At 42.8% G+C, this 17,280-nt stretch overlaps 1 protein-coding gene across 2 annotated transcripts in view; it reads left to right on the plus strand.

Annotated features, from left to right (window-relative positions):
- The window catches only part of LOC124595593 (alpha-(1,3)-fucosyltransferase 7-like), a 333,813-nt gene that overhangs the window by 297,876 nt on the left and 18,657 nt on the right, over positions 1-17,280 (plus strand). For both annotated transcript variants that reach the window (XM_047134393.1, XM_047134392.1), the window contains exons 4-5: positions 351-611; positions 15,285-15,500. In XM_047134393.1, the coding sequence (XP_046990349.1) occupies positions 351-611; positions 15,285-15,500 (477 nt within the window). The remainder of the gene's footprint in view (positions 1-350; positions 612-15,284; positions 15,501-17,280) is intronic.

A 17,280-nucleotide genomic window follows, 5' to 3' on the forward strand; every position in this document is an offset into this window, starting at 1 on the left:
AACCCCCCCCCCCCTTCGCCCTGTGACTCTTTTCATTTCCTAAGGTCAAATTGGCGTTTAAGGGGACAGGATTCAACAGTGTGGAAGCAGAGAAAACAAAAGCGATGGAGGTTGTCAACACGCTGATAGAACGGGACTTCCAGCACTGCCTTGAGCAATGGAGAACTCAACATTGTAGAGAATCGGTAAGGAGAGTACACTGGAGTTGACAAACTTTGTAATGTACTGGTGATCAATAAAATGTATTGTGGCACCAGTCCGATTGTTTAATTGCCACAGCTCGTATTACTGGTTTACATGAATGTAGGGTGGTATTAGTGTTTAATGCAGCTGTCCTCTTCGCTGCGCAGGCTGTCGCCGTGGGAGGGGTGCGCCGTGTCCAACTGCCGGCTGACGTACGCGGATGTGGACCTGGTGGCGGCCGACGCGGTGGTCTTCCACCTGCACCGCACGGAGTCGCCGGCCGCGCTGCCCGCCAGGGGGCCGCAGCACGCGCACCAGCGCTGGGTCTTCCTCACCGATGAGAGCCCCCTGCACACCTTCCTCAAGGCGCGCAAGGGCACCAAGCTCGCAGACTTCGACGGCCTCTTCAACTGGTCTATGACGTACAGGTTCGGCACACATCTATTGCGTCTTTCTCCTCTGTTATTTCTATTTAACACTGACTTAACCTCGCCCGCTGCGCTCGTAACACTTCAACCTTGTAAACTACGGCAAATTGACGGATATGAAATTAACAGTAATATAACTTTTATTGAACTTGTACCTACAACCAATCCTTCAAAGATTGTGATATGTCGGCTTAAGCAGAAGAAACTAACGATCGAAGTCCGAAAACAATTTATTGGACTGTTCAATTAACCAAAACAAATTCTCCAAGTATAACGCCAACACAAAGCAGTGATCCGTCTTCGAATCCCAACTACATACAAGAATAATATAGAAAACAACTGAAATAATTTCCTACTAATCTCCGCCAGAGACTTCTCCGATATACCATGCCTAATCCACATATCAGTGAGAAGATCCAAGCCGGGCTGCCGGGGCGGCAGGTATCCACGTCTGCTGGCGGTCGATGAACTGCCCATGTGCGGCCGAGCGCCGGCCTTTATAGCGCTTGGGCGGATGAGTACCTCGGAACTATTTTCCATCACGTGATTTGACGGGTGAAAATAGTTCCGGAACCAGCAGCGACCTCTTTCTTATGTTTATGTGGGTCGGTAGTGGCCCCTGGTGGCTGCTGGTGTCTTTTCTGTGTTGTTGTTGTTGTTGTTGTTGTGGCTGTTCATCAGTATTACCTGTCGGTTGTGTAGTGCTTCGGTGTGCCTGCGATGCAGGCAACCTGTGGCTGAAGGCTGTCAGTTTGGTTGTTGATACTCTAGGCGACGTGATGTCTGATGGAGAAGGCCACAGCAGATTGTATACCATCTCAATCTGTCAATTTTACGTATTTGTTGTGATGTGTTGGTAAATGTGCCAACACCTTGTAGATAGAGGCAGCCGAAATGCACACTATCTAACGCAGACGGCCGTGAATTCTGGAACAGGATAAGTAGTGAATTCTAATAAGAAAAGTATGCAGCTCCTCAAATACTTATCTTTTATTCTTTGATGTGAATACAACGTTCTTGATGAGACATTTCATACGATCACTATCAAACTATGTAAGGCTAATGGCGCCTTGCTAGGTCGTAGCCATGGACTTAGCTGAAGGCTATTCTAACTGTCTCTCGGCAAATGAGAGAAGGCTTCGTCAGTGTAGTCGCTAGCAAAGTCGTCGTACAACTGGGGCGAGTGCTAGCCCGTATCTCGAGACCTGCCTTGAGGTGGCGCTCGGTCTGCGATCAGACAGTGGCGACACGCGGGTCCGACATGTACTAAATGGACCGCGGCCGATTTAAGCTACCACCTAGCAAGTGTGGTGTCTGGCGGTGACACCACAGTTGCACTTTTCTACAATTTCGGCTTTGGGACTTATTCAAGTATGTGGACATTTGTAGATAACACCCTTATCAAAAATCAGCGGTGTTACATTATGCCATACTAGTCTCTTGCACATGTTGCCTTGAAGATTGTTTGCAGCCATTGCACTTGTGGGGGTAAAAGTCATAATTGTAATAAAATCCTGTACCATATTAGTGTCGGACCCAAATTAACTATTATCTGGTCATTATGTGTATGTCGTGTGTGACATACACCCGTCTTAATGATGCTAGTGGTACACATTACATTACAACTCTGACATTTGTCTTCATTAATACAATGCATGAGGACAAACTTCAATTACAAATGTGCAAGAGGCTAATAAGTACATTGTGGGATGGTATCCCGCGTATCATCTCTTCCTAGAGTGTCCAGAGCCGCTCTCAGATTTTAGGCAAATAGCTACTGTGCGTTTTCGTCCTTTATTTGTCGCCTAGGCTGGCTGGAGCTACTCTCCATTGCTTAGTTTATCGCATCCCGTCTACAAGTCCGTGTCTCCATCGCAGCTTTGAATCATCGTCTGCTCACCTATATGTTGGTATCCTCACCGTGGCTGCGTTTCGTCTCATTCTCGTCTATATGTCAGACTACTCATCTCCATCTCAGACGTCTCTTTTCATCATGTTTGCGTCCTTATAGCCTGCTGGTGACCAGCAGTGCCGTCCGTCACGTCGCTAACCTCAAGCTCATCCTTTCACTTCCATAGAATTGCCACTCTCCAGCTGAACTCCCAACTAATACTTTCATCTAGTCTCTAAATCCCCCCTTACCCCGCATACCATACCCTGCCAACATGTGCCCCTATAGCAACATCCTCAGAACAGTCGGCCGGCCAGAGTGGCCGAGCGGTTCTAGGCGCTACAGTCTGGAGCCGCGCGACCGCTACGGTCGCAGGTCCGAATCCTCCCTCGGGCATGGATGTGTGTGATGTCCTTAGGTTAGTTAGGTTTAAGTAGTTCTAAGTTCTATGGGACTGATGACCTCAGATGTTAAGTCCCATAGTGCTCAGAGCCATTTGAACCATTTTAACAGTCGACTGCTACCCTAGCAAGAGTAAATACCCAAGGAGCAACTGTAGCTACGCCATCACAAAACTATTCCAAGTGAACTGTAATGTCTTCAGGTAACCTCTAATACCAACTCATTCCACCACCTCCCAGCCCATAGAAACCAGTCACTTTCCATCCTACTTTAACCAAAACGCCTTATAAAGTAAACATAGACTTTTTCTCCAACATCATCCCCAAAATCCCATACAAAAACCGGTAACACTGAATACTTGGATACAGTATCTACTCCTTCTCTACCTTTTCCTATGTTTCACACCTCCATTCTCACCCTCCCAGAACAAGAATTTCAGAACGCCAAAACCTTAATTCGAGAAAACAATAAATACATCCCAAACAGTACTATCCAGTAAATAATCACAAGGAACCGTTTGGTCCTGATAAAATCCACTAGTCCCAACATTCACGCCAATCTCCTCCATAAACTCTCATGTGTTACCTTCGGTCCCAAACAGCTTCTCTCAGCATCCTCCATGACAAGTAACCATGACCTCCCCTCCATCTCCCCACCCTCACTGCTGTAGCCACATATGTCAAACCTGAGACCGCAGGTGAGGTGCTAAAATCCGAAGGCAGCCCTCATCATCACATCGAAATCTTTAAAGCTCTCTGAATCAAAAGTGATTCTTTTAAATAGGAGCCCTGTTTTACTACCGCCCTCATACAGCTGAACCTTCAAAATCCTCATCGAAATGCTGGTCCTACCATTGCCAAGAATACCTAATCTACTCGTATAATCATCTCATCACCGATTGTTAAAATACGCCAAACTGCTCCCATTGCAGAACCCCTCACCCCCTAAAATATTCTCCCAATCTTTTCTCCTCTCACGCCTGCAACACCTGCGACCATTTCCATTCCACCTATTCCTCTAAGAGTAAACCCAGGCCTCCGCCCACAAACCAGAATTGTCTGTAGCCATTCGTCCCATGGTAGTCCCATCCATCCTAACAGTCCCCTCCGGCAAGATCTCAGTGCTGAAGGCATAATTAGATTCATAATCATCGTTTTGCCAATGATTCACTCTTTCCAAAGATTACACACCCTTCAGTCAATCTCCTTTCCATCCAGGACATGTTACACCTAAACATACAAGCCTCCTATTCCCACGACCAGATACATTTTGTTGTTTACCACTTCGAGACCCTAGTTTAAACTGTTCCCTGTTCTCTCCGCTGCCTAAACATCTTAATGGCGTTGGAGTAGTATTGCGTCCTGTTCCATAATATCCATCTCCTTTTAACAAACAAACAATTATGTATGCACACCTGCACACCTTCTTGCAACGCCAAGTTCACACCTTCATCTTCAATGAAACATTCCTCCAACGTTATCACCTCATCCAAACTGATCTGATAGGGAGCTACGTGGTGGAGTGGCGCTCTCTAATTTCAACAAATTTATTTTAATATTTAAAAAAACAGAGCGTGGAGTCAGCTTTAACCTTTTCTTTTAAAATACCAGACGTCTACATTTCATAACAGAAGATAATAATTTCGATCCAAATGGATTCAATTAAAAACAATTCCAATAAAAAGCAATTACTAAATTCACAGTTAGAATCCTTAAGGTGCTTAAGTAAATTCCTCAGCCAATTAAATTCGGAAAACTTAATGATGATTCATGAACTTGAAAAAATAAACCTTCAATATTTAAAAAATGTTCTTTAAAGGAAACAAAATACAAGATTTACAATTGCAATTTCCAGAACAAGCGGCCTTGCAAGCAGTGCTGTACAAAGTGAAGGTCCCTGTTGCAATGTGTTCGCAACGAACCACCTCTGTTTACTAGAGCTTGCGCCACGTCCTCCGCGTAGCCACTTATAGTTTCAAGGCTTTTGTGATAGAATAAAGAAGCTACCTATAACACATCAAATATGTTTAAGCACAAGCATAGTTAATACAAGCACACAATAAAACAACTTCAGCAGCCGAAAGCCCTTAAAACTTGAAGACAAATGGCTTTCAGGATGCCATGTGAGAAATATGAGGGTTGAGTTTCATATGGTCGGTGCATGGAGGAGGGCATTCTGTTCGAGATACATTACCTTTGATCTCAGAATATTTTCTAAGATCCTACAAGAGATGGCCTTCAAGGGCGTTAGACAGCAGTTTTGTGGACCACTTCTGCTACCCTCCTCGTAGACGTGTACGATCTGTCTACTACTGGGCTCAGGTTTTTTGGTTGAGGGAGCTGCGGTATATGATGGTTAAACTCAGTCGCGAGTTCTATATGGAATCTGACAGATATTCCATTGGGTCCTGCAATTTTGATCACATTTATTGATTTCAAATGTTTCTCAACACCACTGAAACTGATATCTGTATCACTCATATTGACAGTAACGTGAGAATCAGAATGGGGCAATATGCCTCTGTTATCTTTTCTAAAATAACATTAAAAAACAGGGCTTAACTTTTCTTCTTTTGTCTTAACACTCTCGATTTCAGTTCCTGTGTTATCTATGAGTGTCTGGAAACTAAATTTAGAGTCACTGACAGCCCTTAAATATGACCAGAATTTCTTTGTATTTTTTCAGATGGCATTTCATTACAAATAACAGTGTCACCTGCAAAATTTATGTAGTTACTATTATTTGCAAGGTCATTATAACATGAACAGCAAGGGTCCCAACACACTTTACTGGGACACGCCTGATATTACTTCTACGTCTGGCAGTGATGCTCGATCCAACCTAATATATAGCGTCCACCCTACCAAGAAAATCTAGGTCGAGTCACAAATTTAGTGTGGTATCCCATATGACAGTACATTCACAAATTATTGTTGACGTGGTAATGAGATTAATACTTTTTGGATTGAAAGACATACTGCATTTAGCTAATTTCCGTGTTCCATGGCTTTCAGGATGTCATATGGCAGAAGTGGGGGTTGGATTACTCATGACCATTGTTTGCGGAATCGATGCTGGGTAGCATGTAGGTCATTCAGTTCGAGGTACGTTATTACGTTTGAGCTCAGAACATGTTCTAACATAATGGAGCGCTTCTGCTAAACTTTTTGAAACGGATGCAACGTGTGCTTTCTGTAAATCACTTGACGTACTTACTTATTCGAGTGATCTGCGATATGCGAGTGCCTTGATGAATTTTTGATTGTAGTATACAGTGTGTTATACGCATACCCAAACGAAGTGTAACAGGACCACTAATGTCTAAATATACATAAGCGATTTATCAGATAAAATTGTGGGAAAGTAAATCATACACAAGACAGCACTGGGACCAATTCTGAAGTTCAGAAACATTTCCCCCTATCCCATACACGTCCCTAATAAACTGACGTTAGTAATTTTAAGGAGATTTAATCACTCAATCTCATATCGTTTTTTGATTAAAAATGCACCGTCTGAATACTCCAAAAGAAGAAATAAGTCATTAGGTTGTGATGTACAACACACTTAATCCTGATCAGGTAAAGTGATCTCTCTTCGGGTGTATGTATTTCCCAGGCATACCTATGCGGCAGATTTAGCACATACCGGTCAGACCACAAAAGGATACTGCGTATGTCCTGAGAAACCACATTAAACCACACAAGGCACCGAAATATTCTAACACTTTATGTCAGTTTCATCAGTGGGAAAGAGTCAGCGTGGGCAGGACGCCACCTGTTAACCACACTCTATTTGTATTAATAAAAATGGAAGGAATTCATTTGACAAACAGCCGCCTTCCTATATCCAGATGACCTGAAGGAGCGAGCTAGTACTTCAAAAGCTATTAAATGGCATCAATGGGTCATTTTCTTCTGGTACGGTAGTTGGGTTTTATGACGTCACTGCTATAAAGTTAAGACAATAGGGCGTTCCAGATTAGCTTTCAGTCAATTTCAAAACGAATATTGCTGATAACCATGGTCCTGTTGTCCTTCTTGCGAAAAAGCTACACAAACGAGGAAACGTAAGGACAACGTAGAACCAAGTTACAAAGAGACTGTGATGGCGGTACCTTTGATCTCCTGTGAGGAATGAAATTTTAATGAACAAACGCCTGTTCAACATAGAAGCAATTATTTTCCTTCTTTGACCTTGCATTTTACGTCTTTAACTTTTCTCTAACTGTGCAGGGGAGGAGCACACCTAACTACTAGTAGGGGAATTATTCTAGATAATAAAATACATTGCATTAGATGCATAATGTCTCTGTGCTGTCTGCTCTTCCATGTGCGATTTTTTTTTGTCTTTTGGTAATGTTTAGAGCCTATTGTCGTAGATATACCATCTGTAGCCTGTTTAACAAGGTAGAACACACGAACGTCTCGAAGTCTCTAAGGCACACTGCACTGTCGGCACTGTCGAATTAACAACACTGCGTCCGTCCAAGGCCTTGACGGCGGTTCTGAGATGAGATGTAAGGAATGTACAGCGCAAGCAAGTAGACGATCGACCAAAAGTGACCACCCCACATCATGTTCCTATCTCGCATCAACTGCGTAACGAAATTTAACTATCCGTACAAAACTTTCGTCTGCGGAGAAGCAGTTTTCTAACAAACTAACAGAAATTTTTGCCTGTATTCCAGAAAACCATATCCGTGTGTTTTCGCTGACAGCAGGACCTCTTTATTGTTGAATTTAGCAATATCGAGGATGAACCAAAAGTGAGCGTCGCAGATTCGTCTGAATGAAGATACTCAGTGGTTGGGTACTGGTATGGAGGAGGAGGGGGAGGGGAGTAGTGTATTGGTTTCATATGTTACTGTTAACCAGAGGCGGTTTACTTACACATATAGCACATCCTACGGGCCCCACGTTACGTGTGTATGTGGAGGGTTGGGGGTGCACTGATATGTCTGTTTTTTCGGAGGAAAATTATTCGTTAACATTGTAAAACCAAACTACAGCAACTTTTGAGTATTCCTGTATCGGTACAGCCGGTTCCGCAACAGTAAAGTTCCATCAGCAGGTATATCTGACTGGGGAGATAGAGACTGGAGAAAAATTTAAAAAAAATTGGACAAGGGATCCATTGAAATCAATACGTAACTCCATTGATATTTAGATACTGTTGTTGTTGTTGTTGTTGTTGTTGTGGTCTTCAGTCCTGAGACTGGTTTGATGCAGCTCTCCATGCTACTCTATCCTGTGCAAGCTTCTTCATCTCCCAGTAACTACTGCAACCTACATCCTTCTGAATCTGTTTAGTGTATTCATCTCTTGGTCTCCCTCTACGATTTTTACCCTCCACGCTGCCCTCCAATATTAAATTGGTGATCCCTTGATGCCTCAGAACATGTCCTACCAACCGATCCCTTCTTCTAGTCAAGTTGTGCCACAAATTTCTCTTCCCCCCAATTCTATTCAATACCTCCTCCTTAGTTATGTGATCTACGCATCCAATCTTCAGCATTCTTCTGTAGCACCACATTTCAAAAGCTTCTATTCTCTTCTTGTCCAAACTATTTATCGTCCATGTTTCACTTCCATACATGCTACACTCCACACAAATACTTTCAGAAACGACTTCCTGACACTTAACTCAATACTCGATGTTAACAAATTTCTCTTCTTCAGAAACGCTTTCCTTGCCATTGCCTGTCTACATTTTATATCCTCTCTACTTCGACCATCATGTTATTTTGCTCCCCAAATAGCAAAACTACTTTACTACTTTGAGTGTTTCATTTCCTAATCTAATTCCCTCAGCATCCCTCGACTTAAGTCGACTACATTCCATTATCCTCGTTTTGCTTTTGTTGATGTTCATCTTATACCCTCCTTTCAAGACACTGTCCATTCCATTCAACTGCTCTTCCAAGTCCTTTGCTGTCTCTGACAGAATTACCATGTCATCGGCGAAGCTCAAAGTTTTTATTTCTTCTCCATGGATTTAATACCTACTCCGAATTTTTCTTGTGTTTGCTTTACTGCTTGCTCAATATACACATTGAATAACATCGAGGAGAGGCTACAACCCTGTCTCACTCCCTTCCCAACCACTGCTTCCCTTTCATGTCCCTCGACTCTTATAACTGCCATCTGGTTTCTGTACAAATTGTAAATAGCCTTTCGCTCCCTGTATTTTATCCCTTCCACCTTCAGAATTTGAAAGAGAGTATTCCAGTCAACATTGTCAAAAGCTTTCTCTAAGACTACAAATGCTAGAAACTTAGGTTTGCCTTTCCTTAATCTAGCTTCTAAGATAAGTCGTAGGGTCAGTATTGCCTCACGTGTTCCAATATTTGTACGGAATCCAAACTGATCGTCCCCAAGGTCGGCTTCTCTAGTTTTTCCATTCGTCTGTAAAGAATTCGCGTTAGTATTTTGCAGCCGTGACTTATTAAACTGATAGTTTGGTAATTTTCGCATCTGTCAACACCTGCTTTCTTTGGGATTGGAATTATTATATTCTTCTTGAAGTCTGAGGGTATTTCGCCTGTCTCATATAGCTTGCTCACCATATGGTAGAGTTTTCTCAGGACTGGCTCTCCCACGGCCGTCAGTAGTTCCAATGGAATATTGTCTACTCCGGGGGCCTTGTTTCGACTCAGGTCTTTCAGTGCTCTGTCAAACTCTTCACGCAGTATCATATCTCCCGTTTCATCTTCATCTACATCCTCTTCCATTTCCGTAATATTGTCCTCAAGTACATCACCCTCGTATAGACCCTCTATATACTCCTTCCAGCTTCCTGCATTCCCTTCTTTGCTTAGAACTGGGTTTCCATCTGAGCTCTTGATATTCATGCAAGTGGTTCTCTTTTCTCCAAAGGTCTCTTTAATTTTCCTGTAGGCAGTATCTATCTTACCACTAGTGAGATAAGCCCCTACATCCTTACATTTGTCCTCCAGCCATGCCTGCTTAGCTATTTTGCACTTCCTGTCGATCTCATTTTTGAGACATTTGTATTCCGTTTTGCCTGCTTCATTTACTGCATTTTTATATTTTCTCCTTTCATCAATTAAGTTCAATATTTCTTCTGTTACCTAAGGATTCCTAGCAGCCTTCGCCTTTTTACCTACTTTATCTTCTGTTGCATTCACTACTTCATCCCTCAAAGCTACCCATTCTTCTTCTACACTATTTGTTTCCCCCATTCCTGTCAATTGTTCCCTTATGCTCTCCCTGAAACTCTCTTCAACCTCTGGTTTAGTCAGTTTATACAGGTCCCATCTCCTTAAATTCTCACCTTTTTGCAGTTTCTTCAGTTTTAATCTACAGTTCATAACCAATAGATGGTGGTCAGAGCCCACATCTGCCCCAGGAAATGTCTTCCAATTTAAAACCTGGTTCCTAAATCTCTGTCTTACCATTATATAATCTATCTGAAACCTGTCAGTATCTCCAGACTTCTTCCATGTATACAACCTCCTTTTATGATTCTTGAACCAAGTGTTAGCTATGATTAAGTTATGCTCTGTGCAAAATTCTACCAGACGGCTTCCTCTTTCATTTCTTTCCCCCAATCTATATTCACCTACTATGTTTCCTTCTCTCCCTTTTCCTACTCTCGAATTCAAGTCACCCATGACTATTAAATTTTCGTCCCCCTTCACTACCTGAATAATTTCTTTTATCTCATCATACATTTCATCAATTTCTTCATCATCTGCAGAGCTAGTTGGCATATAAACTTGTACTACTGTGGTAGGCATGGGCTTCGTGTCTATCTTGGCCACAATAATGCGTTCAATATGCTGTTTGTAGTAGCTTACCCGCACTCCTTTTTTTTTATTCATTATTAAACCCACTCCTGCATTACCCCTATTTAATTTTGTATTTATAAACCTGTATTCGCCTGACCAAAAGTCTTGTTCCTCCTGCCACCGAACTTCACTAATTCCCACTATATCTAACTTTAACCTATCCATTTTCCTTTTTAAATTTTCTAACCTACCTGCCCGATTAAGGGATCTGACATTCCACGCTCCAACACGGAGAACGTCAGTTTTCTTTCTCCTGATAACGACGTCCTCCTGAGTAGTCCCCGCCCGGAGATCCGAATGGGGGACTATTTTACCTCCGGAATATGTTACCCAAGAGGACGCCATCACCATTTAACCATACAGTAAAGCTGCATGCCCTCGGGAAAAATTAGATGCTAAATATACGAAATGGACAATAAATCTCAAGAGAATCGGGTAGGCAGTCAGCAGAAACTAAAATCACTTACAGCGACATGTAGAGATGACTGGACGCCCAGATCAGTCTGTCATGTTGTATTAAAAAGTCCTTGAGAAGGAGTGGTCGTAAAAATAAGAGTGCTTGAAATTAAGGAGGCAGTTACGGTAAATGCGTCAAGAAACATGGAGAATAGCATCAACCGGATCAATGAATGAATATGGCTCGAGAAAGTCTGGTGCATCATGCTCACCTGAATAAAATAACTATGGTATTGTGTAGGACTATGAAATTGGCAGTACTGTAAGGGTACTAGAGTGATATAAACTAAAGTGTCTTGAAAGCCTATTGCATTGTGTAGGGCTATGAAATGCACTATATTACAGAAGTACTGGAGTGATATAAGCTATAGTCAATACCGTTCTCGATCCGATTGATATAATTTTGTAATATTATTCTTCAGATTTCATTTAAGGATTGAGGTATTTTCTATGGCCGATACAGTTGTTAATCCGATTGATATAATTCTGTTATATTTTTCTCCAGATTTCATTCCAGGATTGAGATATTTACCTTGACCGTTTCCTTGGCCGTCTCCTTCATTCCGCCACTCTTATTTTCACTATCACTCCTTTTAAAGGACAATTTAATACAACTCGTCTGAAAGTATTGGAGACATTCAACAAAGTCTACGTTTCGCTGTAAATGATATTAATTTGAGTATTTCACTTTTTGCCTATCCGATTCTCTTGCGAGTTTACTCCCTATGTTAAGTATCTAACCGTCAATGAAGATACATATTGATTTCACTGGGCTTTAGTCAATTTTTTTAAAAAAATTCCTCCGATCTATTTTTTTCTACTCACATGTTCTTGATGATGTAACTTTACTGTTGCGTAACCGGTTGTACTAATGAAGGATTATTCAACAGCTGCTGCGGTTTTGTTTAACAAGAATGTATTCTTACAGCTATGGTTGCCCGCAATATGAACTTTGTTGCTATAAGTAAGCAGCTTTGAAATGAAAATAACACTGTGGAGATTATGTGCACTTGATTGTGAAGTGCTTCATGATCCTTTCGTTATTGATAAGACACGTACCGGGGTTAGACAAGAAATACCCACTTGAACATAAGTGCAGATGCTATACGAGTCTGCAGGTGGCGCTGTTGTATTTGACCACGGACACCACATGTGCAGTGCCCGCAATACGTTAAAGTGTCATCAGCGGTCATAACAGTGTTCGGCGTAGTTGTGTGTGCGTTACGTCGGAGTTAACTGAATTCGAACGGTGGCAAGTTGTTGGCGACCGTATGGGGAGTGCTTCCCTAACCAAGGTAGTCGAAGCGTCTGGTGTTTCCAGGGGCACCGTGTCGTAAATTTATACCACATACAGGGAAAGCGAAAAACTGTCAACTGCTAAGTCACAGCGCAGATGAAAGTGTCTGTTGAGTGTTCGTGACAGATGATCATTGAAGAGGTTTGTGACGAAAAATAAGAGGACGACCGCTGCAAAAGTCACTGCAGAAGTGAATGTAGCACTCGCGAACCCTGCCAGCACCAAAACAACGCGAAGAGAGGTCCTGAAGAAAGGAATCGCAAGGTGAGCTGCAATTCCAAAACCAAAGATCAGTCATTCAAATGCCCGTACCATGAAAACATGGTGCCGATACCATAAAACCTGGCCCTTGGAGCAATGGAAGGTAGTCGTTTGGTTGAATGAGTCTCGTTTCTTGCTGCTTCCAGCTTCTGGTCGATTTTACGTCTGGCGTACGCCGTCCCAAGCCTACGATTCAGACTGCTTGCTGACAAGACTGAAACATCGCTGGTGGTCGGTGATGATTGGGGCAGCCATAACGTGCTATTCCATGGACCCCATGGTTACCGTGCAATGTCGCGTTACCGTCAAGGATTATATGACTATTTTGGATGGTCAGGTCCATCCGATTGTACTATGTTTGTTTTCCAGTGGCAATGCTGTGTTCCAAGGTTACAGGGCCCCTGTTCACACATCTCGCATCGTCCGGGACTGGTTTTAAAACACGAGGATGAATTTTCACATTTCCCCTGCCCACCAGTCACCAGATCTCAATTTATTGAGCCTCTGTGGTCTATTTTGGAGAATAGGGTATGTGATCGATCTGCCTCTACCTTCGTTTCCTGAACTTGCCAGTGTTTTGCAAGACTAGCGATATAAGATTCACTTGAAAACCATACAGCACCTGCATGTATCCATTCCAAGACAAGTGCCTGCCGCTGTGGCCGAGTGGTTCTAGGCGCTTCAGTCCGGAACCGCGCTGCTGCCATGGTCACGGGTTCGAATCCTGCCTCGTGCATGGATGTGTGTGATGTCCTTAGGTTAGTTAGGTATAAGGAGTTCTAAGTCTAGGGGACTGATGGCCTCAGATGTTGTCCCATAGTGCTTAGAGCCATTTGAATTTGAGCCAAGGCAAGTCGTATCTGTTTTGATGGGGTACACCGTGTTAGGCATGGTAATGTGTTGTTTTTTTAGTGTTTCCATATTTTAATGCACTCCCTGTATGTTCCCATACAGTAATACGAACTTTTGGCTGTTGGGACGTCTATATCCCATATCTGTTTAAAGCTGCCCTGTGCCGGGAAGCTTTCGTGACTTGCACAATAATACTATGGGCCATAGGGTCGATATATAGCAGAGTGTGAGGGATCAAATGCGGCTGCATGTGTTTGTACGAATAGCTAGTTCTGTTCGTCTCTTTCTCAAAAGTGAAATCAAATCATCATCTTCTTCGATCCTAGACTGTCTGAAAACTAATTTGTTTTCTTATACATCTTAGAAATTGTTTTGAGCATTACTGTATTCATCAGTGATTCTAATTCTTTGTACGTAACTTGTATTAATGTGATGTACATGCCCTGGAAAAGTTGCTAGAATGTGGAAAACATCGGTACGTGATATGTCAAAGCCATTTTGAAGTCTTAAGTTGGAAATTTGTGAGCTATTTCGTGATTTTCTCTGTCGCGAGAATAAATATACTGTGGCCAAGATTTTTGATATTGTAAATATGTAATTTTGAATATCCTACTTTCACATGAAAACATGGACCTGGTTACGTTCGTGAGCCACATGTGTTCCACGTCGTCCGATTTTCAGTACCGGTCAACTATAAAAATGTTTCAGATTGGAAGTGCATTATTGACCATAACAAAAGAGAATTTTTGACCTTTTAGTTTTCAAACAGACGTAAAATTAAATTTAACCACGAAAGAGTTAAATCACTGGAAATAATAGATCAGTGACGTAAATGTGTGTTTATTTTTGAATTTTTGAAGATCACATTCGACGTAATTCGGTTTCTTTAAACCAAATTTTATGCATTACAGACTGGAGAAAGGGTTTTATTTGATTTTAAAGTTTCCACCCTATTTATTTTCTTCTCACCATGTGTTAGAAACAATTTTCAGTTGTTCATTAGAAACCTTCTGCCGTACAGTCGGATTATCCTGTACTGCGGTGTGTGCGTGTGCGCAGATCACGTACATTTACATGGATACTCTGCAAACCACATTTAAGTGCCTGGCAGAACCACCTTGACAGTAATTCTCTATTATTTCAAAACTGAACAGCGCCCGGAAAAAGCGAACACCTACATCTTTCCGTACGAGCTCTGATTTCCCTTATTTTATCGTGGTGATTGTTTCTCCCTACGCAGGTCGGTGTCAACAAAATATTTTCACATTCGGAGGAGAAAGTTGGAGATTGAAATTTCGTGAGAAGATGCCGCCGCTTTTGTTTTCATGTTGTCCACGCCGAATCCTGTATCATGTCCGTGATACTCTCTCCCCTATATCGGGATAATACAAAACGCGCAGCTCTTCTTTGAACTTTGTCCATTTTTTCCATCAATCTTATCTGGTAGGGATCCCAGGCCGCGCAGCAGTACTTCATAAGAGGACGGACAAGCGTAATGTAGGCAGTCTCTTTAGCAGACCTGTTACATTATCTAGGTATTCTACCAGCAAAACGCAGTCCTTGGTTTGCTTTCCCCACAATATTTTCTGTGTGTTCTTTCCAATTTAAGTTGTTCGTAATTATAATTCCTAGGTATTTAGTTGAATTTACGGCCTTTAGACTTGATAGTTGTATTCGTAACTGGCGTTTTCGCCGGCACAGGATGGACTCTGACGTGCCGGTGCCGTACGGGCGCACGCTGGCGTTGCCTGCGGACGGCGGCCGCGGCTGGCAGCCCCCGGAGCCGCGGACGCGCCTCGCCGTCATCATGGGCTCCAACTGCGCCCGCAGCGGCAACCACCGCTGGGACTACGTCCGCCGCCTGCAGCAGCTGCTGCCCGGCCAGGTCGACGTCTACGGCCGCTGCGGCACTCTCACGTGCGTACGCAGCCTCTCTGCTTAAACCGCTTCCGCCCTGATTAAAATTTATGTCCGGCTATCGTGATTTAGGTTTTCGTAGTTTCCCGAAGTCGTTTGATACAAATGCCTAACAGAGCTTCTCATCTGTCTCATGTAAGCGCATCGTCAATGGGATTTTGAACCCTAATCTTTTTTATTTTGTTTACTTTAAGGCGGATCCCATATCACCAGAAGCAAAACCCTAATCTTCTTTCCTTTTTCCTCCTCTCCTTCTTCAACCACTTAATCCTCCCCATTTGCTTCCGCTTTACATCCCACTTACTTGTGGTTTTCGTTGTTTGCGTTTCCCCTTCTCCCTTCTTCTTAACCTCCGTTCCTTTTCTTCATGTGCGTTTTACCTCCTTTTCTTCTTCATACTTCTCATTCTCCTGCTCTCTACTTCCTTTTATTCAAGTTCTATTCCTCCATATTTTCAGTCCCTACAGTATCACGTCTTTCAGTGTCACACAAACTTTTATTTTTAAAGTGGATCACTTAAGTCTATTACCATGGGTTCGCCCCTCAAATTTCTCCCTCATATCACAAAATTGTCGTCTGATGTAGTACAAACTGAAAAAATAAATTCCTTTTAAAGCACAGTTTCGTATATAATTTATATTCAAAACCTTACACCTGTGTCACAGAACAAATCCTACATCGAGAATACTTTACACAAGTTTAAGGGAAGAAATGCTTCCGATAATTATTACAGTATTTAAAGAACATCAAAATATGAACAGGCTGAAATGAACAAACAGTACATGAGACTATGTTAAGGAATTCAACTGTAAAAAGCTGAGGAGTATATTATTAGCAAAATGAAAAATATGCAAAAGTGAAATGCTAAAATGAGCACTTCTCAATTGGGAGTAAATCAAAACAATCAGAATGGCTGAGAGAGTACAATAACATGAGCCATAAACGAATAAGAGCTAAGCAAATAAGCACATAAGAAAATAGGCAAAAATGAGATGCCAACAAAATGAGAGTTGGCCGATTTTTTTTTTCTTTATCGTTATTTTAAAACCTGTACAACAAGCAGGCTGTCAGCAGCATTCTACGCCGCTCTTCAGCCACAGAATAGACAATGAGAAAACAACAGAAAGAATACACATAAGCTACATAACGGTGGGTAATAAAACAGTAGACACATAAATACAAACACGGAGCCGTTCACACTTGAAGACAATCCACACTACAAACTGTTGACATGTCGCACAAACCCTGAAGATGTCGATGGCACAGGTGAACGATGGAGTGTGACGGTGAACACTGAACACTAAACATGACGGGACACACAAGACACTAATGGCGATTATCTCCGGCGCGCGAATGTCCACGTAGCGTGTACGAGTGTGGGGACCTGCCAAGAGGGGAAGGAGGGTGAGGGGGGAGGGAGAGGGGAGAAGAAAGATGCCAATGGCTGAGGAGTTGGGAGGAGGAGTAGAGGGACAGGGGAGGGGAAGCCCAGGGGAGGATGGGGAGAAATGGAGGAGGGAGGGAAGGGGGAGAGAAGGGAGAGAGGGTGCCCAAAGGAACAAACACAGGAACAGGGAGGGAGGATCAAAGTAGATGGAGGGGAGGAGGGCATCATCAGGGAGGGGGAGCTGGAGGAAGCCACCTTGGGAGAGGATAAGGATGGTGGAGAGATGGAGAGCAGGTGGGACATGGGAATATAGGTGCGGCAGTGGGCGGGGGTGGGAGAGGATGGGGGAGACAAGCGGGTGAGGAGGATCGAGTTTACGGGAGGTGTAGAGGA

Source organism: Schistocerca americana, chromosome 2 (genome assembly GCF_021461395.2).
Source record: "Schistocerca americana isolate TAMUIC-IGC-003095 chromosome 2, iqSchAmer2.1, whole genome shotgun sequence".
In the NCBI taxonomy this organism is placed as follows: Eukaryota; Metazoa; Arthropoda; class Insecta; order Orthoptera; family Acrididae; genus Schistocerca; species Schistocerca americana.